We start from the raw sequence: 22,236 nt of genomic DNA, 5'->3' as shown, positions 1-22,236 counted from the left end.
GAGTCTGGGTATGGTCAGGTGCCCAGCGCATAAAGAGTTAACACCCACTCTAGGTGACTGGCAGCTCACTCGCAAGAGGCGGGGCTTTTCGACCTTTTAAAAGGGGAGAATGGCAGTTGGGCAGTTGGTCAGGGTTAGAGGGTTGGAGGGTTGGAGAGAGCTCGTGAGAGGTTAGGCTTTGAGAAGGGAAGGGAAGGTTTTTATCCTTGCTATGTTGTAACAAAGCTAACGTACATGAAAAGAAAAATTGTAACCGCATTAAACCTGAACATCCATGTTATTTAAGTTACCTCAATAAACTTTTTTGTGTTTCAACGTTCGTGGACTCTGGCAGTGCATCAGTGCCTCAAGAGGTGTGACTGAGGGGAAAGAACAAAGGTTTTCCTGTGGAAGAGGGAACGGGTGGTTTATTCTCCTGTCATACAGAGGGCTGGGCAGTGAAGCCAAAGGTGCCACGCAGTTGCCAAAAGGGAAGGCAAGCTGCAGTAGTTTGGGAACCCGGGGCGGGAGATCCCAAGGTGGCAAGAGGTTTTCGAACGTGGAGCACTGAGGTACCCCGAAGACATCTCCCATATTAACGCTTTAGGATTCATTTTAGTCGTCGGTGAAACCTAGGGAGAGACACGGTCTGGGGAAGCGTTTAAAAGTGTGAGGGCTCGAGTGGAATTAAAAGGGTCCCTCACAACAGGTAATTAAGTTTGTTTGTTTGTCTGCAAATGTGCTCAAAGTCTGGAAACAAAGGGAGATTTTCCTCCCTCTAAATGCATCTAGCTTGTCAGCTGAACCATGAAAGGTCGAGAGAAGTTCAGGCTATTCAGACAAGCAGCACAGGACAAAAAGATGCACAGGAGAGCTGTTTGGCAGGCAGCCAAGTGTATGAAGATAAGAGCTTGGTAGTTTCCTTTTAAGTTCTCTGCTTGTTAAAATAAGCAGTTCATTAGAAGTTCATTTGGTCAAGCTGACCCAGAGAAAGAAGAAACAGAAAGCTGAAATATAGGCAGAGACTGACACCTAGTGACTAATTTTATACTTCTGAGATTTTTAGCAGTGCTTTATAGAACAAATTTACAGCTAACAGTAGGTAGCATTATATTTTAAAGTTAATAATTAAAAGGTATATGTATAATGTAGGTTAGTTAATGTTTTGAAGGTAATCAAGCAGAGTATAGAATTATCAAAGCAGCTATGTAAATACCCTGAAAACTGCTGCTAAGGCTAATGTGAGCAAACCAACAGTTGAATTCCTGTAGGAACCTTGATAAGAGATAAGAGCCAGACAAGTTACCTTGAAGACAGGTTACCCTGCACGTCTCAATTGGCTCAAGTTAGAGCAACAGAGAATAATTTCCTTGTAAATTTATACGTTTTAAGATTGCTCTGAAAACATATGTCAAAGGAACACATTCAAATAGGGAAACCCCAAATAGGAATCTGAATAGAAGAATGAGAATCAGGCAGCTTAGAAACACCGAAATGCCTGCATGCAAAGGGCTTTCTCTCCTTCATTCCCTGTGCCAAAGTCAACAGTTCAAGGGTCTAGCAAACTTCTCTTCGCTAGTTGCTCATAAGAACTACCGGTATAAGACAAACTCCAGGTGATCCTTCAGGAAATAGACCAGCAGATAGGAGCTGGACATTTATAATTGTTATAGAATTCCCCCTCACAAGTCACACAAGCATAAACATATATACACATATCCATTTGTTGATTAATGGCCCTTGTAAATAAGGGGTGCTAGAATCACTGCCCGCCATTATCTTATCTCCAGCAGCGTTAACAGATAGCTTCCAACAAGCAAATAGACCCAATTAAGATAGCAACACTGTATCTGCCTTTATGTAAACTGCGCAACTTGCGAACAAGGAAACAGTTTCAAATAATATCAGAACTGTATCATTTCACTTAGAACCTTACCAAATGGCTGGGTTTCTGATCACTTAATATAAAGAGGGCCTGGCCGTTCGAGCAGTGACCAGGTGCCATAATCCTTGAGATGTGCGAGCCTTGCCCAACGGACATTCCAACCAATTTGGGGCTAGACACTAAAGCCATTTATTCACAAAGAACCTCCATCAAAATGTTAGTTGGACCAAAGATAAAACAAAGGACGTTCATGAGCATGTCTTTAACACAGGCTGTCTCAGGCAGGAACTCTCAAGTGCCTTTTGTCTTGCAAAGATGTATGTCCGGGAGGGGCCAGAGAGGGAACAGGACTGGTGTCCCGATGATCATGTTTCTGCCTTGAAACCCCCCTCCCTCAGTAAAGTTTCCATGACAACAGTGATGTAGATTTAGGGGTGTACTTTGGTGGTGGGAAGTTAATAAAAGTTGGGGTCGCCCGCAGCAGGGGGCTTCCATCTTTTCCTTTTCTTGTGGGTGTGTGGAGGACCGGTCGCGACCGTACCATCTTATCTAAATAAAGGCCAAGCCTACTGGCTGCTGTTTTGCTCCAACACCTTGGCTGTGCCTCATTTGTCCAAGCGAGCCCTCGGATTTCTCCTTTGTCATAATGAAAGTCTGCATGCTAACAAGGATGGATCAAAACAAACATCAACTGCCAGAAACACATTCAAGAATCTTGGCAAGGGAGGCACAAGCTAGATATCCTCGCATGCTAACTCAGGGTTAGGTCAGTGTGACCCAAGAAAGCTGTGAAGCTGTCAATTAGGAAAGTGTGCTATCTCTCAGCAAGAGATCTAAAGGAATGATAGAAGCCTTGCAGCATGTGCATCTCGTGTCATAAATCATATCAGAACAGTTGTTTTAATTGTGCCTACGTCACAGATGGCTTATTTTTGACCAATTGGGGCTTCCCACATCATATATGACTTGTTTTTTGACCAATAAGAAATTTCTATGTCTTCTCTGTGAGGGAGGGGGAAGAGTGATTACAAGCTATAAAGAGTCTGGTAGGAAGAAGCTCATTACTCCGTCCTAGGGAGAGGAGACTAGCTGCAGCTACAAATAACATTCCCATCTGGGGGGTTTTCCATGCTTTCTCTATGAAGGAATGGAAAAGGGGTTTTTGAAGCTTTAAAACTTTTGTGTAACTTTTTTGATTTGTGTTGCTGACTAGCATTTCATGCTACAGCACACACCCATGTGCTCGAAGTGTGCATGCACACGGAAGCTCATACCAAGAACAAACTCAGTTGGTCTCTAAGGTGCTACTGGAAAGAATTTTCTATTTTGTTCCATCTGCAAATGTATTAATAAATTCTTCTTTTTAAATTGTCCAAGATCATTCTCCTTTTAGGACTTTCAAGACCTAACATCTTGAGGGTCAATTATTTCATTTCTAACAAGGACTCATGAATATATACCGGTATGTGAAATTATTTTTGTGCCTCACTTTACAGTTGCTTCTGCTAAATAGCACTTGCCATTTTAATGCCCATTCATCCCGCCTGGAGACATTATTTTGGTGAGCCACACAATCCTCTTTTTTATCACACTGAATAATTTGGTGCCACCAGCAAACCTGGTCATCTTACTGCTCATGCCTAACTCCAGATCATTTAGAAGCAAGTTAAAGAACAATGATCTCAATGCAGATTGTCCCTGGGGGGACCCACTTTCCATATCCCTCCACTGGGAGAACTGCCCTTTTCCAGTGTTTGCTTCCTGTTCTTTAAACATTTACTGGCTATCCCATGGCTTCTAAGTTTACTTAGGAGTCTTTAGCGAGGCACTTTATCTAAAGCTTTTTGATGGCCAAGTACACAATGTTTAATAGAATACCTCTATCAATATACCGTATTTTTTGCTCCATAAGACGCACTTTTTCTCTCCTAAAAAGTAAGGGAAAAAGTTGGAGCGTCTTATGGAGCGAAGGCTCCCTGTCAGGCCAGCTGCGAGAGGCAGCGGGTGATGGTGGGCAGCGGAGGAGATGCTGCTGGATCCTCCCCACCACCTCCGTTCACAAAAAACAGGCTTGTTTGGGGGAACGGAGGTTGCGGGATGGATCCAGCAGCTGCTGCTGCTCTCCCCGCTGCTGCCTCTCCTCCACCACGTTCGGCGGGGGGGGGAGTGGGGGTGGCAGTGGAGAAGCTGCTGGATCCTCCCCACCACCTCCGTTCACAAAAAACAGGCTTGTTTTGGGGAACGGAGGTTGCGGGGTGGATCCAGCAGCTGCTGCTGCTCTCCCCGCTGCTGCCTCTCCTCCACCGCGTTCGGCGGGGGGGGGGTGTGGGGTGGGGTGGGGAGTGGCAGTGGAGAAGCTGCTGGATCATCCCCACCATCTCCGTTCACAAAAACAGGCTTGAAAACCTTGTGTTCAAAGGCAGCAAACCGCCCCCCCCTTGCGTTCAGCTAGCCAGAGCCGTCCCTGCTCTCTGTAACGCAAGTGGGGGGGGGGAGCCGGTTTGACGCAGCATCAGTCTGGCTCTCCACCACTTTGCCTAAACTCCTTTTAAACTTCAAAGTTTCCTGATCGTCGCAATCAGAGAAAAGGCTGGGACCCTGGGGGCAAAACAAAGCTGAGGAAATCTCGCTTTAAAAAAATTACGGGTACTCGGCAAAAGGACAATGGAGCAGATCTGGGTGAGGTGAAGGGAATAAAGTGGAGGAATAGGGTGTCGGAAGGGAGAGGTATTCCTGATTGTCCTGTTTACAAACAAAAGATGTGGTTGTCGCCTGACAGGATTTTGTGTGGGTGGGGGAACTGAACATTTACATTTCTTGACTTCTGCCATTCTCTTGACTTCTCTAGTTTTATTTGTTCACTAATAAAATCCCTTTTCCTGTATCAGAGGGATCTGTGTGTTTTTACCTACTCTGGGATTCAGAAGCTTAAAAAGTTGGAAATAAGGGATACATTTCAGAGATACAGTATCCAAGAATAAAGACAAAAATGCGTACCCAAGTGTAACAAGTTTTCCTTAAGGTTCAGAGTTTTATTTTCAGATCGATACATTTGTATCCCCTTTCAGGGAAGATTTGACAGCTAACAGTTTTACCCTATTGTTCTTAAACGGGAGTGTTATCAGTGTTATCAGTCCTTAATGAGGTGCTTTATTGGCGGTATAATGAGCCTTGCAGAGGGTTTCATTTGGCTGAAGTGGCTCTGCAAGGCTAAAAGGAAGTGAATAAGGAAAAAAGTGGGGGCTGTAGCTTTAATAGGCACAGTGATTTTCTCCCCTCCTGCTGCCTCTCTGTAAAGCAAGCAGAGAGAGCTTCTGGGCTCCTTTACCAGTACTTCTTGCTCCGGAGTTCCAAGATCACAGCGTCACCAACAGGCACCCACAAAAGTGCGTTCTCCCTCTCTCTTCCTTCCTTCCCTCCCTCCCTCTTCCAACTTTAATAAAATATTGGGGGGTAGGCAGGTAAGCCCCACCTCACATGCCCATTAACATTAAATACGGTCGTTTAGTACAACATTTTATTCAGAATATTTTTTTCTTGTTTTCCTCCTCTAAAAACTAAGTGCGTCTTGTGGTCCGGAGCGTGCTATGGAGCGAAAAATACGGTATCTGCTGACACTCTCAAAGACCTCACAAGGTTAAATTAAAAAATAATAATCTGAAGAATATCTGAAGTGTGCATGCACATGAAAGCTTATACCCAGAACAGACTTAGTTGATCTCTAAGGTGGTACTGGACAATTTTTTTTTATTTACAGTGGTACCTCGGGTTAAGAACTTAATTCGTTCTGGAGGTCCGTTCTTAACCTGAAACTGTTCTTAACCTGAGGTACCACTTTAGCTAATGGGGCCTCCCACTGCTGCTGCGCCGCCACCACACAATTTCTGTTCTCATCCTGAAGCAAAGTTTTTAACCCGAGGTACTATTTCTGGGTTAGCGGAGTCTGTAACCTGAAGCGTCTGTAACCCGAGGTGTCAAGGGACCACCAGGGAGCAGCCCAGAGCCGAGCGGGTGGCGCAAGGGCTCTCAGATGCTGGAGATTCTGAGCAAGACCAGAGCAGTCAGGCATCATCCCTCAGAGGCAACAGGGAGGAGGGGAGCCCGGTGGTGGAGCCTAGGCAACACTTGAGCAGTTCTGGGACGGAAGGGGAGGTGGCAGCCCCTTCTCCGCAGCTGCGCAGAAGTCTCAAACGCAGGGAACAGAGGCGGACAGGGGCGTCGCTGGGGAGGGGTGGTGGGGGCGGTACGCCCCCAGTGACAGGGTGAGCAGCGGCGGGTGGGGGTGACAAGCGGCGGCCCCTCCCGCCACTCCCACGCGCCGCCGCTCCCTCCGTCACCCCGGGAGCAGCAGCACACGGATGGGGTGCTTCTGCCGCTTTTTTTCGGCGGGGGGGGGGGCCGACCAGCGAGGGGGGTTGTCACGCTTGTCACCCCCTCCTCGCTGGTCACCACCCCCCGCTGAAAAAACCGCCGGAGGGGGCGGGGAAAGCCTGGAAAGGAAGCAGAGCAGGCGCGTTTAAGCGCCGCTCTGCTTCTTTTTCCGCTTTCCGCCGCTTTTTTCCGGCGGGGGGGGGGGGTCGACCAGCGGGGGGGGTCACGCTTGTCACCCCCTCCTCGCTGGTCACCACCCCCCCGCCGGAAAAAAGCCTCGGAAAGGGGGAAATCCCCCCTTTCTGTATACACGTGCGTCGTGACGTCATGATGACGTCACGGCGCGCGCGTCGTGCCCCTCCCCCAGGGGGTGCCTCTGCGCTGCCGCCGCCCCCAGCAGCGCAGAGGCTAGCGACGCCACTGGAGGCGGAGACTCACAGTACCCAGATTACTCTTCTGGAAATGATCGCGGAGGCAACCACTGAAACTGACTGAGAGGATGTGTGAACTCTGGACTCCGTTGTGTTCTTTTGTACATAATAAATTCCTGTATATATGTACCCACAAGAGCCACAGTGTTTCCTTGCGGAAAGCCCATAAGATCCCCTTACACGAGGTACCACTGTATTTTGATTGCATCAGACCAACACGGCTACCTACCTGAATCCACAAGGTTAGTTAGGCCTTACAAGCAAAGTTGTAGAATTGTGCCAATAGAGGTCATGATGGCTAACATTATATTTGAGTCTCAAAAACAACACTGAATATAAGACAATGTTATGAGCAGGTTATTAGTTAAGACAGTCAGGTACAATTGGCCTCCTGTTGGAAACAGGATATACTTTATCTATATATATAAAAATGTTCCCATTGTGTGCACGTCCGGCCCCACCTTGCTCCATAACCGCAGGACCAAATCACATCAAATTTAGGACAAAGCATAACATGCCCATGGGGGAAGGATCTAGCATAATAAAAATTCAAAAAAACCCACACCTATCATGCCTAAAATATAGAATAAAGGCCCAAAAAATGGTGCACGCATTACGTGTCACCAGCAACAGAACTGAAGACTTTGAACAACAACCAATAGAAAGGCTGATTGCAGGGCAGCGTCACAGACTGTGCGCCGACCAAGAAACCTCCTTCACCTCAGTCAGCCATTTTCAGACAGCAGGGACAACCCCCATTAATCTCCATAGCCTCAGCCTCTGCCAAGGGCCTTACCGCCAAAAAAAAACAGTTAAGAGGAAGGCCTCAACTCTTCTTAGTAGTTTCAGCTCCAGGCAGGAAAAGGTTTTTAGGCCCGGGCCATACCATTCCTTATGGCGGGGGGGGGGGAGAATGTAGGATGAGAAAGCTCTGCAACTATGCTTCGCTCCCTATCCTGTCTCCACACACAATCCTTTCTGCACTGCTGTATCGCTTTACAAACGAAACTCCAGTTATCAGAAGAGGAAAAAGCGCTGCACACAAATGTATAAGGACCCTACCAGTTCCCCATCACCCCTTGCATCGTTATGGTCCCTTCTGACCCCAGGCTCAATGCCAGAGCAGACTGTACCATGTATCAGGTTTCCAGAGGGGGGGAGGAGATAGTAAAAGTCCAACGGGATAAGCTGTGGGGAGGAAGGCAAAAACGGGGGAAAGACAAACAGGAGGCAGGCGGAAGTTCAACGGGAGAAGCTGTGGGGAGGAAGGCGAAAGCGGGGGGGAGGGAGACAGAGAGGTGCCAGGCAAGAGTTCAACGGGAGAAGCTGTGGGGAGGAAAACGGGGGAAAGACAAACAGGAGGCAGGCGGAAGTTCAACGGGAGAAGCTGTGGGGAGGAAGGCGAAAACGGGGGAAAGACAAACAGGAGGCAGGCGGAAGTTCAACGGGAGAAGCTGTGGGGAGGAAGGCGAAAACGGGGGAAAGACAAACAGGAGGCAGGCGGAAGTTCAACGGGAGAAGCTGTGGGGAGGAAGGCGAAAACGGGGGAAAGACAAACAGGAGGCAGGCGGGAGTTCAACGGGAGAAGCTGTGGGGAGGAAGGCTAAAACGGGGGAAAGACAAACAGGAGGCAGGCGGAAGTTCAATGGGAGAAGCTGTGGGGAGGAAGGCTAAAACGGGGGAAAGACAAACAGGAGGCAGGCGGAAGTTCAACGGGAGAAGCTGTGGGGAGGAAGGCAAAAACAGGAAATACAGAGAGGAGGCAGGCGGGAGTTCAACGGGAGAAGCTGTGGGGAGGAAGGCGAAAGTGGGGGGGAGGGAGACAGAGAGGTGCCAGGCAAGAGTTCAACGGGAGAAGCTGTGGGGAGGAAGGCGAAAACGGGGGAAAGACAAACAGGAGGCAGGCGGAAGTTCAACGGGAGAAGCTGTGGGGAGGAAGGCAAAAACGGGGGAAAGACAAACAGGAGGCAGGCGGAAGTTCAACGGGAGAAGCTGTGGGGAGGAAGGCAAAAACGGGGGAAAGACAAACAGGAGGCAGGCGGAAGTTCAACGGAAGAAGCTTTGGGGAGGAAGGCAAAAACAAGAAATACGGAGAGGAGGCAGGCGGGAGTTCAACGGGGGAAGCTGTGGGGAGGGAGGTGAAAGCAGGGGGGGAGCGAGACAGAGAGGTGCCAGGCAAGAGTTCAACGGGAGAAGCTGTGGGGAGGAAGGCAAAAACGGGGGAAAGACAAGCAGGAGGCAGGTGGAAGTTCAATGGGAAAAGCTGTGGGGAGGCAAGCAAAAATGGGAAATACGGAGAGGAGGCAGGCGGGAGTTCAACAGGATAAGCTGTGGGGAGGCATGCGCTTTCTCTTTTACATCTTCCTTTTCCGTTTCACAAAATGAGCCACAGCAACGCGTGGCCGGGTCAGCTAGTTTATTTCATAAAATTTACACTGCTTGATTGAAGAAAAAACCTCAAAAAAGATAAAACAATAAAACAATCCATTTAAAAATTACAACTATAATTTAAAACATACAGAAAATTAAAACTGCAGTAGAATAGACTAAAATTAAAACTCATTAAACTTTCTAAACACCTGGGTAAAGGTAAAGATAAAGGGAACCCTGACCATCAGGTCCAGTTGTGCCCGACTCTGGGGTTGTGGCGCTCACCTCGCTTTACTGGCCGAGGGAGCCAGCGTACAGCTTCCGGGTCATGTGGCCAGCATGACTAAGCCGCTTCTGGCGAACCAGAGCAGCGCACGGAAACGCTATTTACCTTCCCACCGGAGCAGTACCTATTTATCTACTTGCACTTTTGACGTGCTTTCGAACTGCTAGGTGGGCAGGAGCTGGAACTGAGCAACGGGAGTACACCTGGGTAGGCTTGTCTAAAAGGATGCAGTGAAGGTGCCTGCCTATTATCAACAGGCAGGGAATCCCAAGGTGTCACTGCCGCTACACCAAACAAATGAGCTCTTACAGACTATTTGTGCACAGGGCTGAACTTGTGCTCTCATGAACAACATCCTGAGTCTGAAGCACATTAATGGGTATAGGAAGTACCTACTGCTGTGCCAAGGATATGAGAGAAACCACCGTGTTACACCAGCACTACAGAGATCTATTTCGACCATTATGTAAGCATGTCTGAATAACAAATGGCCTTCAATGTGTCCAATTACTATAGAGGAATCAGTGGCTCTTCAGATGTTGTTTATCCTTTATTTAAAAAATTTCTTAAAAAATAAACAAATAAATATAACAATACACAGCAAGGGAGGAGGCAAGCTAAAAAAAAAAACCTTGAAACTAAGGAGTAGAATAGAGAAAAATTACAAAATACAACCTAAAATGCCTGGGCAAAGAGCATGGTGCCAAAAATATTGTAATGCCAGCACCAGGCATGTCTCTTTGGGGAGGGCATCCAGAGTCACCACAGAAAAGGACCTTTGCAATGGTTAGAGATGGCAAATGAGGAGTGTTAGACCAGCAAGAAGCTGCAAGGCTATGGACTCCCCATCCCTCAATTCAAAGGATTCTCTTCTTTGTCACATTGATAAGAAGAAGGTGAAGGGGTTACTTACTGGAAGCCCAGGTAGTCCTGGTAAACCATCTGTGCTGTCTCTTCCTGGCAAACCATCTTCTCCTTTACATCCAGGAATTCCTGGAATTCCTTGGTCTCCTTTAGCACCTAAGTGAAACACAACTCGTATAGTAAATATACTGCTAAATGTGGTACGTTTGCAGAAATAAAAATAAATTGAAATGCAGAGTTATGGCCATACCTCTTGTGGTAACATATCGTGAATCTCCTTTTGGCCCTTGTTGTCCAGGTGGCCCAGGTACACCAGGGAATCCCTAATAGTCAATATTATGAGAATTAAGTTAATCAGTCATATTAGGTAAACCCGTTTCCTCTTGCAAGAGAAAGACATAACCCTCTTGACAAGATGCAGAGAAAATTGGTTTCAGAGTGAAAGGATAAAGAGGCATCATCGATTTCCTGTCTCTCTCTCTCTCTCTCTCTGTGTGTGTGTGTGTGAGAGAGAGAGAGAGAGAGAAGTAATTGCTCTGTTGCAGGCAGACTATGTCACATAAAGTTGGTTTATAGTATGATCATATTTATGGGGAATTAGGCAGAGTATGGAAAAAATATTTTTTTCACAAGGCGACAAGTAAGTTTAGAAAGCTATGGTTAGCTTGGCCTAGGTTTAGGCTGAGTGTGTGTAAAAAGGTAGAATACCCACACCTCTCTCCATACAAAAGCAAACAATATTCCAAAAACTGCCCTGAGCACTGAAAAAAGAATTATCACACCCAAACAAACACACACACCAAAAGTATCCTCAGCAATTAAAAGAGATTAAAGCAAAATAATTAAGAACTAATGCAAATTACAAGAAAGGAGAGTTTCTGACTAAACATCAGGAAGAACTTTCTGACGGTAAGGACCGTTTGACAGTGGAACCAACTACTTTGGAACGTGCTGCACTCTCCTTCCTTGGAGGCTGGATGGCCGCCTGTCACAGATGCTTTAGTCATGCACAGCAGGAGCTTGGACTAGGTGACCTTTGAGGCTTCGACCCTTCCTAAGTAAGTTACACTGAGATTTTTTTTGTGGTATTATATACCTAATCAAAATAATTCCACATTTGTTTAAATAAATTGCATAGGAAACATACTTAATGATATGGAAAAAGGTGTTATAACATAAATGCCGTACTTTTGCGCCAGGAAAGCCAGGCACTCCGTGTGGGCCTTGGTCGCCAGGGTCTCCTTTTCCCCCCACCTCTCCCATTGGACCTGGAAAGCCTGGGGGACCAGGTTGCCCAGCAGGGCCTCTTTTTCGTTCGGTACTTTCAGCACATTTACAATCTCCTGGTTCTCCTGCAAAACAATATTCAGAGAAGGAGACCTAAGAATTGCCCCCTTGAAAGCATATTGTAGAAGCTAAGAGTGAACAGGGGCTCAAGGCCAGCTGCTTTGCCCTTCGGCGCCTCAGGCACCAGAGGGCTACATCAGTGTCTGGATTTACTGTAATTTAAGGTTATTTTTTACCTTCTTTTTTGAAAAACAAATGTGGTAATTTCTGTAGTAGTGTGGGGATAATGATTTCTCTGACATAACAGGCAGGAGACAGCTTTTTCACGCAACACTCTTTATTCAGGCAAACAAGACGGGGAACTGAGGAGAGGGAAGCTACATTTATAGGGACAGAAGACTGGCTAGAAAGGATACATATTGGAGGGAACAATCTCAAGCAATCACAAAGTTGCCTTTTGGTTGGAACCAGTAAGACTGAGGATCCAAATGCAGCAACTTGAATGAACCAATAGTAGCTGTTCCTTCTGGAACAGGAAAGCAGTTACTTTCCCCTAATGTGAATACAGACAATAGTAATACAGATATGATAACTCTTGCTTTTTTTGAAAAACAAATGTGGTAATTTCTACCATGGGAACTTTGGTATAAATTAGTCGACACTTCCTTATGTTTTATCATTGCCTCAATAAATCACATTGCTGCATCCTATACAGTACTTCTTTATTGGCAATGGTGACAACTTATCATTAAAAAAAGCATTTATTTTTTCTGTAACTTGTTTGTTTATATTAACATTCAATAAAAACAATGGAAAAAAGCCAGTCTTGTTCCTGTAAATTACAAAAAACTCTAAGATAATGTTTCCTTGTAAAAGAGGCAGAATTTACAGTGCATCCGCCTTGATACGTGCAAACCACTTCTCCAAGCACTGCAGTGATTACCCAGGAGTGGTATTGGCTTCACTGGAAGCTTATTACAAAATGATATATAAGTTTCTTTTCTTCTATTATGGTTGTTGTTGTTGTAAAATAAGAACAACAACAAACCAATAATCCTCACTCCCACAAGACATTTAAAAAGGCATCAGATGTCATCAGTCAAAGGCCTGGTTGAAGAGGAAAGTTTTTGCCTGCTGCCTGGGGAGAGTATTCCACAAGCAGAAAGCCACTGCAGAAAAGGTCCATCCTTGTGTTGCCACCCTCCGGGCCTCTAGCTTAAGCTTATTTTCAAATGTACCAGTATGCTGTTGTTTAGTCGTTCAGTCGTGTCCGACTCTTTGTGACCCCATGGACCAGAGCATGCCAGGCACCCCTATCCTCCACTGCCTCCCGCAGTTTGGCCAAACTGTCCAACCATCTCATCCTCTGTCGCCCCCTTCTCCTTGTGCCTTTAGTCTTTCCCAACATCAGGGTCTTTTCTAGGGAGTCTTCTCTTCTCATGAGGTGGCCAAAGTACTGGAGCCTCAACTTCAGGATCTGTCCTTCCAGTGAGCACTCAGGGCCGATTTCTTTAAGGATGGATAAGTTTGATCTTTTTGCAATCCATGGGACTCTCAAGAGTCCCAAATGTATAACTACCGCTAAATACTTTGAATCAAATCAGCTCTCAAGAGAAATGCCCCACATCCTTGAATGCAGTTAGATTGCAGAGCCTAAAAATTCAGCTCAGTTCTCTCTGTCTGCCTCTCAGGCCAGCTCACCCCTAACAGCAGCAACAACAACAACAATTTATTTATTATTTATACCCCATCCATCTGGCTGCGTTTCCCCAGCCACTCTGGGTGCCCTCTATTGTTTTTCATTCACAAGTAGCTTACCCCTCCCTTTGACTAGTGGGGTGGTGGTGAATAGGAAATATTTCCCTTTTCCTTTTTTCAGCCTTCTTGGACCATTTTACCCATAGTTCCCCTAATAAAGTATGTTCCTGGTAAGGTTGCCACCAACTCTTAATGGAATTACAGCTGCCTTTCTGGCTCCATTAACTTCCTCCTAAGCCTACAACACTAATCTCCCTTCTTGGAGAAGTCTAGCTCTCCAGGCTGTCTTTAAAATATAACAACAGATAATCAGAACATAGCAGAGTTGTCCTGTATCAAAAGGCATCTTTAACAATTGGCACCTATGGAAACAAATCCTGGGCTATTCACACATCTTTGTCAAGTCCGTAAGGCAAATTCACAATAACAACCCTGTTCACAGGAATTGTGTAGCAAAACCTATAATGTTTATTCAGAATTATCCAATTCAATTTATGGGTGCATAAAGATAACTTTGACCTGCTATTTGCACATTTAGGGTTCAGATTCATAACAGTATTATTTGGGCACAAATACATATTAACTTTGAAAACTTGTATCTGGAATCCCATGGCAAGTTCAATATATCTCTATTTGTATGTGTGTGTGTGTGTGTGGGGGAAACTATTTTGGTGAGATGACAACAAGTGAAGAAACATCTCTCCTCTCCCTCCTCCCCCTCCTCCCTCCTTCTTCTATTGAATTGGTTCAATTATTTGTCCCACACAGGTAAATACTATTCAGGCTGCAAAAAAGTTTGTCTCCTGAAAATAAGGGAATCTTGAGATGGGATTGAGATTTCAGGGGTTGCTGGGTCCTGAATTATGAATTATTTCAGCATTATCTTTTACTTATTGTTAAAATTTATACCTCCCCCCATAAGGTCACTTGGCAAATTACAAGCGGCATAAACAAATGGCATACATACAGTCATGAGTCACAAACAGAGGGAGGTATTCAACACAGCACTAAGCAGATCACTCCATCAGTGCAAGCATTTCTGCTGGCCTCATGGAACAACCTGCCCTCTCCTCCCCTTATGTGCTGTTCTGCTGACCCCCAAACATAGCTGTCAACTTTTCCCTTTTTTTAAAGGGAAATTCCCTTATTCTGAATAGGATTCCTCACAAGAAAAGGGAAAAGTTGACAGCTATGCCCCCAACCCCCGAGGAGAGTGGGGGGGAAACCCCACTGGGCAGGGTTTGTTAACTGAATCTGGCTATAATTAATCAAACCCCCTAAAACTAGTAAATCCAACGGCCTCATTCACAGTATTTCTCACATCTGAAAAACAGATGACAGGCAGTGCCAGAACCCGGAAGTGGATCTTGGAAGTGGGGAGTACCCTGGAGATTTCTGGTCTGTGAGGAGACCCTTCCAAGAGCCCAAAGAGGAAATCCTCTTCAGGCTCTGCGGAGGGTTTCCCTGCTTAGCGCAGAAGCCCCTGCTTTCTCACACATCAGCTGTGCAAGCCACACAGTACCTCTGGCTTGTGTGGCTTCCTTGACAAGCTCAGCTGATGTGCTGGGAAGAGGCTTCCCAATGTGGCTCCATGGAGCGGCAAAGCTGATTCAGGCGACTCTCCACCTTAGACACTGTCCCTTCGGCTTCTGCGCAAGAGTCAGAAGGGCAGTCCAGCTCTGTGGACCAGCATAGCTGATGTGTAGGGAAGAAGGGTTTTTTAAAGAAAGGTTTTAAATGTGGAAGGTGAGACGAGGATAGTACAAGACTTCTAATCAAGGAGAAAAGTTGTCTGGTCTCAGGATATTGTGCAAATTAAGCCTCTCCCTTTCATGACAATCCATAGCAGACAACACATGAAAGCACCAGTCCAGGTGTGCCTTACCTTTCAACCCCCTTTGCCCTCGTAGTCCTGGGTAACCTTGGTCTCCTGGAGGACCAGGAAACCCTGGAAGACCCTTCACTGCGACAGAAGTATCTGTAGAATGGGATCATTTATTTATTAGATTTATTAGATTTTGCAAATGTAACAAGAAGGGAAATAAAGCAACATCATTAGGTCATTTTAACAATAAACATAATCAATTAGTCCTGACTTAAATATACAGATCAATATAAGCAGTCCATATAATAAGTATTCAAACTAGATTGACTATTACAATATGTAGAAAGGGCGGTGAGATCACCAGACCACTGAGTAGTAGATGGTGAGTATTTACTCTCCCAGTCTCAAAGTCTCTTTGCAAACACAGGGCTTTGCAGAATCCACTTTTGTTCGTTTGTTAGTCTCCAAATCATATGAATATAATTTAAAAGTGGGTGGACATCCACAGAAAGAAAAACACACAAAACACCCCAGAACGTGCGCCACACTGGGTATCCCTGAGTTCTAGTGTTATGAGAGAGGGAGAAAAACTTTTCTCTTTTTTTCTGCACACCACATAGTATTATATACATCTCTCAGAACCAGAACCAGAACAGCCAGCCTCTTGACCTTACCACAACTGCTGGGCAGGAGGACTTCTTGTATGGACATTGTCATTTGAGTGTAGTCCCACTCCACACCTCTACAATAGACACCCCCTACCATTATTATTGCCTACCATTCATTCAGACTGGAGAGGTCCTTTTGGAGTTCCTTGCAATTTCTTTTTGTTTTAACCACCCTGATCAATTTAGTATCAACAGCAAATCTGGCCACTCACTGTGCATGCCTAACTCTAGATAATTTATGAACAAGTTAAAAAGCACAGGCTCCAATACCGATCCTTGGGGGTCTCCACTTTCTACATTCCTCCACTCAGGGAACTGTCCATTTATTCCTACTCTCTGTTTCCTGCTACTTAACCAATTCCCGATCCACAAGATACCCGAGGATCTTATTATATGCTGAACAATATTTTCCACTTGTTTTCTGGGGGCAGACATTAAGCTAACCAGCCTGTAGTTTCCAGGCTCCCTAGAATCATAGAATCATAGAATCATAGAGTTGGAAGAGACCCCAAGGGCCATCCAGTCCAACCCCCTGCCAAGCAGGAAACGCCATCAAAGCATTCCTGACAGATGGCTGTCAAGCCTCCGCTTCAACACCTCCAAAGAAGGAGACTCCACCACACTCCTTGGCAGCAAATTCCACTGCTGAACAGCTCTCACTGTCAGGAAGTTCTTCCTAATCTTTAGGTGGAATCTTCTTTCTTGTAGTTTGAATCCATTGCCCCGTGTCCGCTTCTCTGGAGCAGCAGAAAACAACCTTTCACCCTCCTCTATATGACATCCTCTTTGATCTCTTTAACAAAATGGTACTACATTAGGTACTTTCCAGTCATCAGTCAAGGAGGCTGATCTGAGGGACAATTTACACGTTTTTGTTAGAAAAGAGAAAAGTTCATATTTGAGTTCTCTGAGAACTCTCAGGTGGATGCCATCCACAAACAGTGAACTGTCAGTTTACTTTGTTTATTAGGTCTGGAAATCTGTCCTTCATAATGTCTTGTTACAGCGTTGCGTGACAGCTGCCACCTCCCAGCTGCCCTGGGTTCAGTGCTGCCTAGGGAAGAGAGATTGGGCCGCAAGAGCACTTGGCCTGCACAGAAAAGGGGGAAATTATAACTCAGCTACTGTCAGGGACTGGGCAGAGGAGGAATGGTGGAGACTGCCTCCCCAGCCTGACCCTTCCAGAGAAGAGGAATGCAGTTCAGAATTACAACAGGGGTTTGAGGGAGGTCACAGCTCAGAAGCAGACGAGGGGGAAAGCTGGGAAATAATGGGATAAAGGAGGAGGAAGAGGAATCACGGGGGGGGGGGCGACAGTTGATGGATACAGTGTCTTTAGAAAGCATTCCAGACCCCCCCCCGAACCTGAAAGTAGTAGAGCAAAGGGCTCAGAAGCAAAGGGAAAGGACCCTTGGACAGTTAAGTCCAGTCAAAGGTGACTATGGGGTTGCGGCGTTCATCTCGTTTTCAGGCTGAGGGAGCCAGCTTTTGTTCACAGACAGTTTTCTGGGTCATATGGCCAGTATGACAAAACCATTTCTGGAGCAACAGGACACTGTGACAAGTGTCAGAGCACACAGAAACACCTTTTACCTTCCCATCACAGCGGTACCTATTTATCTACTCGCACCGGCATGCTTTAGATCCGCTAGGTTGGAAGAGCTGTGACAGTGGAACAGGAGCTCACTCCGTTGTGGGGATTTGAACCGCCAACCTTCCCAAGAGGCAAGCAGTGGTTTAGACCACAGCACCACCAATGCCTTTGTTCAGAAGCAAAGGCCCCTTAGCGCCACATGTAGAAGAGATAACGAATGAGGAAGTGGGAGAAAAAGAGGGTGGAGAGTCACTCGGGACAACATATCAGTGGTGTAGCACAAGCAGCTTCATTCTTGGAGTCTCCTGGTGCCGAGCCCGTGGTGGCTGCTGCTGCTCTGGAGCCTCCTGCGCTCCCCGCTGCCAGCCCACTGGCTCCCCCCGCTGCCACCACGGCGGCCAGCGCTGCTCCGCTGCCCTGCCTTGTTTTGAACTCCAAGGCCAAACTTGCCAGTTGTTCCTTTTATCTCTTGACTCCCTACTTTAGCATTCCATTCCCCTTTAATGAGAAGAATTTGGTGTCATTTCTAGAAGGTATTGTAAGTCTTCATAGAATTGGTCAATTTCAGTTTCTTCAGCACCGGTAGTTGGTGCATAAACTTGGATTACTGTGATGTTAAAAGGTCTGCCTTGGATTTGTATCGAGATCATTCTATAATTTTTGAGATTCCATCCCAGTACAGCTTTCGCCACTCTTTTGTTGACTATGAGGGCCACTCCATTTCTTTTACGGGATTCTTGCCCACAGTAGTAGATATGATAGTCATCCAAACTGAATTTGCCCATTCCCGTCCATTTTAGTTCACTGATGCCCAGGATGTCAATGTTTATTCTTGCCATCTCATTTTTGACCACAGACATATGTACAAGCAGTTTATTACACCTCTCCTTCTTCACAGAGAGACAGTGAGAAAAGCTAAAGCTATACACAAACGGAAGTTCCCAGCAATCTCTGTGCTGGTGTGTAAACAGACATGTGACACGTAAAAGTCCCATGTCTGCAGCTTAAGGTGGAATGGAATCTCAACACCCCCCTCAGTCCCCTCTTCATAGGGTGTGCTTTTCAGAGGCTGTTAAAGGGGTTCTCTGGGTTTGCCTGAACTTCCTGGATCTTTATAATGGGGTATCTTTCTGGCAGGACAATTTGAAATTGTTTTCAGGGATGCAGGAGAGGATATATTGTTTGATTATATCCTTTCCAACTTGTGTTAACAAGTTCTACAGTTTAGCTGAGTAACATTCCCCTTTTTAAACCAGCTGCCACTAACAAAGTCAGGAAACTCTTGGATCGGGCTGTGACATGGAAGGTACTGGCACTGGGTGGCCAGGTGATTCGCCACCCAAGAATTGCTCACAACAATGAGGCCCTTTACCGTGCAGATGGCGTTCATTTTTCCGACGGCGGAAATGATGTTTGGTTGGCCAATATTATCAAAGGCATAAGAGGTTGGTTGCAGGTGTGAGGGTATTGGTGGCGAGCTTTGGGCTCGTGTGGCGGTTAGGCATTGGAATAGCCACGTGTGGGGGAGAGGAGGTGCGGCCATCACCTGCCCCTCCGTGCTCAAGGTTATTCAGTTAAAGGGATCTGGGGGTGTGGATCTCGTCCGAAGCCCAGGGAGGGGCTAGGGCTATGCCACGACCCCAGTGAGAACCAAGAGGATGCTCAAGTCGATCCACATCGGCGGGGCTCCCCCTACTGGTGGTTTACCCTTACCAGACTCCCTGCAAGGCGGGTAGGAGTCAGATATAGTCTGTTGATGCCAATGCTTACGCCAATACTGCTCACATTCTGTAACCAATAAAGTTGTGGCCTAAATTTTTCCTGTTAACATTAACCTAAAGTTCTGTGTACTTATTTCTTTATTCTCAAAGGGGTGGTTTGGGGCTTTGACACGCAACAGTCCATGCAACCAGTACAAGACAGAAAAATCTCATTCCTTCACACTCTGCTTTAGCATTCATTACCAAGTGGAAAGTTAAAAATTGTCACTGGTATTTCAAATAGTTTTAAAATGCTTAATTAGGAAATTTCTCAGAATATTATAGTCAGCACAACCATGTAACTTTTTCATGTTAATTGTTAAAAAAAGTTCTGGGTTCCTACCTGGATTTCCTGGAGGGCCAGGGACACCCGGTAATCCAGGTAATCCCAGATCGCCATCTAATCCTGGAGGACCTGGATAAATAGCTGCGAAACCTGGATCACCAACCAGGCCTTTGGGACCCATTTCTCCAGGCAAACCTCTTCCCACAGAGTTATCTGAAATGAGGAAAGCAGGTAGGTATGCATTATTTTAAGAATGCTCTAGATTAAAAAAAATGATATCATAAATCAAGGCTGCAGGGATGTGCACAACTTGGTACTTCAGATACCTGTCAACACCCAGACACTAAATCTTTGATCAGAATAGTAATAAGAATGGAATAGGTAAACTGGGGTTTTCATTTACTCACATAGGAAAGAAAGGCAAAGTGACTTGACCAAAGCCAAACTGCAAACAACAACTCAGTAGCCCTAAAGTCAGCCCACTGCTCTCTCCAATGCCTCTGGGATATATTTCTTTATCATGCAATTGCTACACAATCTTTTACAAAGATTTTCAGGGAAGCACTGTATTAGCACTTCAAAAATAACATAATGTCCATTGGTCCTGGCTATAATTCAGCTGAAGCATTGTCTATTAACTAATAGTAAGCTCCTCTTTTTTAAAAAAAGAAGAAAAAAAAAAGAAAGTATACCGGTAGATTGTGAATAATGGTAGAATCATAGTTCTGTAAAGAACCAAAAGGCCAGATCCATGCCTAATGGGTAATTTTTCTAAGTTAATGACTGCCCCGGGGCTGATTTCTCAACTGAAATCTAAACTCAAGCTACACTTACGTAGCTTGTGTGTATATGTGTATGTGTGTACACACACACACACAAGACCATTTATAGGAAGTATTATATATATGAAGTGTATATGTATGTATATATATATATACGAAGTCAGGCGTGTCCAGATTCCATTAGGCTGCGATCTATCCAATATAAAAAACTGGCAGTGATTTACCACACTCTCCCATTGTCATTCTTCAACTAAAACATATTATATTTGGCTGGGGAAACCCAGCCAGATGGGCAGGGTATAAATAATAAATTATTATTATGATGAAAACAACAACAACCAATTACTCCCACTCCAGCCCCCTCCCAGGGCCCTTGGTGCACACGGGAAGCCAACACGCTCCGAAATGTCCAATTCCTCCTTTACCAAATGAAGAGCCTCATGGCGCGCCGGGGGGGGGGGGGAGCAGCGGCTTAAAAGGTAAAGGGACCCCTGACTTTACTTTATTTACTTTCGAGTAAATACAGTTAGGCTGGAGCTGGAAAGTTGGGGAAAGTTCAGCATCCATGCGGAACTAGGAGGGTGAGGGCGTTTTCTTTCCATGGGAACCGCAACTCCCTCCGCAGCACTGCAGCCCGTGCCCTGATTGGGCGTGGCTTGCAGGGGCTGATTGGGCGCCTCCGCAGTGCTGCAGTCTGTGCGGAGCCTGCGCGCCTCACCTTTGCCTCCCTGCCCCGGGGCTGCAGCTTGCAGGGGGCAGAGGCAGGCACCTGACTGGCCATTGGGCAAAGCCGGTAGCTGGATGCTTGAGGTGGCCAGTGTCCGCTTGAGCGCTTGCTGCAGCAGCCTAGCTAAATGTAGCCTCGACTGCCTATGCGGAGTTGCTCCAGTCGCGGCCAAGCATGTGCTGAGGGCACCTGGCGACCATGGGAGAGGGAGGTGGGCGGAGGCGGGTGGAGGCCTTGGTCGCGAGTGACAAAAATCCATTGCACAATCGATGTGTTGGACATGTCTGCTGTAGATGATTCAAGCTGCATAACTGTTTGCTGTGATTCAGATAAGAGCAACAAATATGAGAATGAAATAAAAATAGTGTAAATGTGAATGTGAAAAAAGTCAATTTACTATCCCCAAGTCAATATCGGAGTAAGAAAGTGGCTAGAAATTACCATCTGATGATCCTTGCGGACCAGGACTTCCAGGACTGCCTTGCTCACCCCGGTCTCCCTCAGGCCCAGGAGCACCATGGATTCCCCAGTCACCTCTTGCACCTGAAAATATCCCCCAAAGTACAGGTTAGATTTCAGGCTTAAAGATACAGATATAGAGATGTATCATGTCTCCCGGATGGGCATTTAGCCACTACCCATTTTTGCATGCATACTACACATTCTCAGAGCACACTCAAGACCCCCACAACCGTAGCCCAGCTGGATCAAGGTCTATGGAGAGGAATCCATTAAGTTTCTGTAGCCCATGCTATAACCTGCTTTCTCCATCTCCCGCCAGTCCCCCAAATCTAATGTCATGGAGTCCCCTCCATACCTTGGGAAATGCTGGTTTCCCCGTTGTGGCATGGACTGTGACAGGTGGGGAGGGTCTGGGTACACAGCTCTGTGCCCACATTGAGTTACTAAACTCACCTGCAATAAGCTCCATTTTCTGGATTTGGACTGTTCAGTTACTTTTCGTCATGGTTTGGCTTAGTATCCTTGCATATTTAAGAGCCAGGAAAGTTTACTCTGGCCGCTGCACTAATACCGTATATACGTGAGTATAAGCCGACGCAAATATAAGCCGAGGCACCTAATTTGACCACTAAAAACTGGGAAAACTTATTGACTTAAGTATAAGCCGAGGGTGGGAAATGCAGCAGCTACTGGTAAATTTCAAAAATAAAAATAAATACCAATAAAAGGCTTGGAAAGAAAGGGTCTCTTACAGGGAGGGCTCAGGGGGTAAGGGGGCATATTGTGGGTACATTTCAGGGGGCAAGGAGAATATTCTGGAATGGATTAAGGGGGAAGGGGACAGATTCTGGGAAGGTTTCAGGGTGGGTGGGGCATATTTAGGGAGGGCATGAGAGGCAAG

At 46.1% G+C, this 22,236-nt stretch overlaps 1 protein-coding gene across 1 annotated transcript in view; it reads right to left on the bottom strand.

Annotated features, from left to right (window-relative positions):
- Window positions 1-22,236, bottom strand: part of COL4A2 (collagen type IV alpha 2 chain) — a 154,965-nt gene that overhangs the window by 49,743 nt on the left and 82,986 nt on the right. The window contains exons 19-24 of the mRNA XM_033145548.1: window positions 21,315-21,416; window positions 19,422-19,577; window positions 15,117-15,209; window positions 11,375-11,538; window positions 10,437-10,509; window positions 10,236-10,342 (exon numbers count right to left, since the gene is read on the bottom strand). Coding sequence (XP_033001439.1) covers window positions 10,236-10,342; window positions 10,437-10,509; window positions 11,375-11,538; window positions 15,117-15,209; window positions 19,422-19,577; window positions 21,315-21,416 — 695 coding nt within the window. The remainder of the gene's footprint in view (window positions 1-10,235; window positions 10,343-10,436; window positions 10,510-11,374; window positions 11,539-15,116; window positions 15,210-19,421; window positions 19,578-21,314; window positions 21,417-22,236) is intronic.

The sequence above is a fragment of the Lacerta agilis genome, chromosome 3, assembly GCF_009819535.1.
Source record: "Lacerta agilis isolate rLacAgi1 chromosome 3, rLacAgi1.pri, whole genome shotgun sequence".
NCBI lineage: Eukaryota > Metazoa > Chordata > Lepidosauria > Squamata > Lacertidae > Lacerta > Lacerta agilis.
Note: the sequence above shows the minus strand (reverse complement) of the source record. Positions and strands in the feature narration are given on the sequence as shown.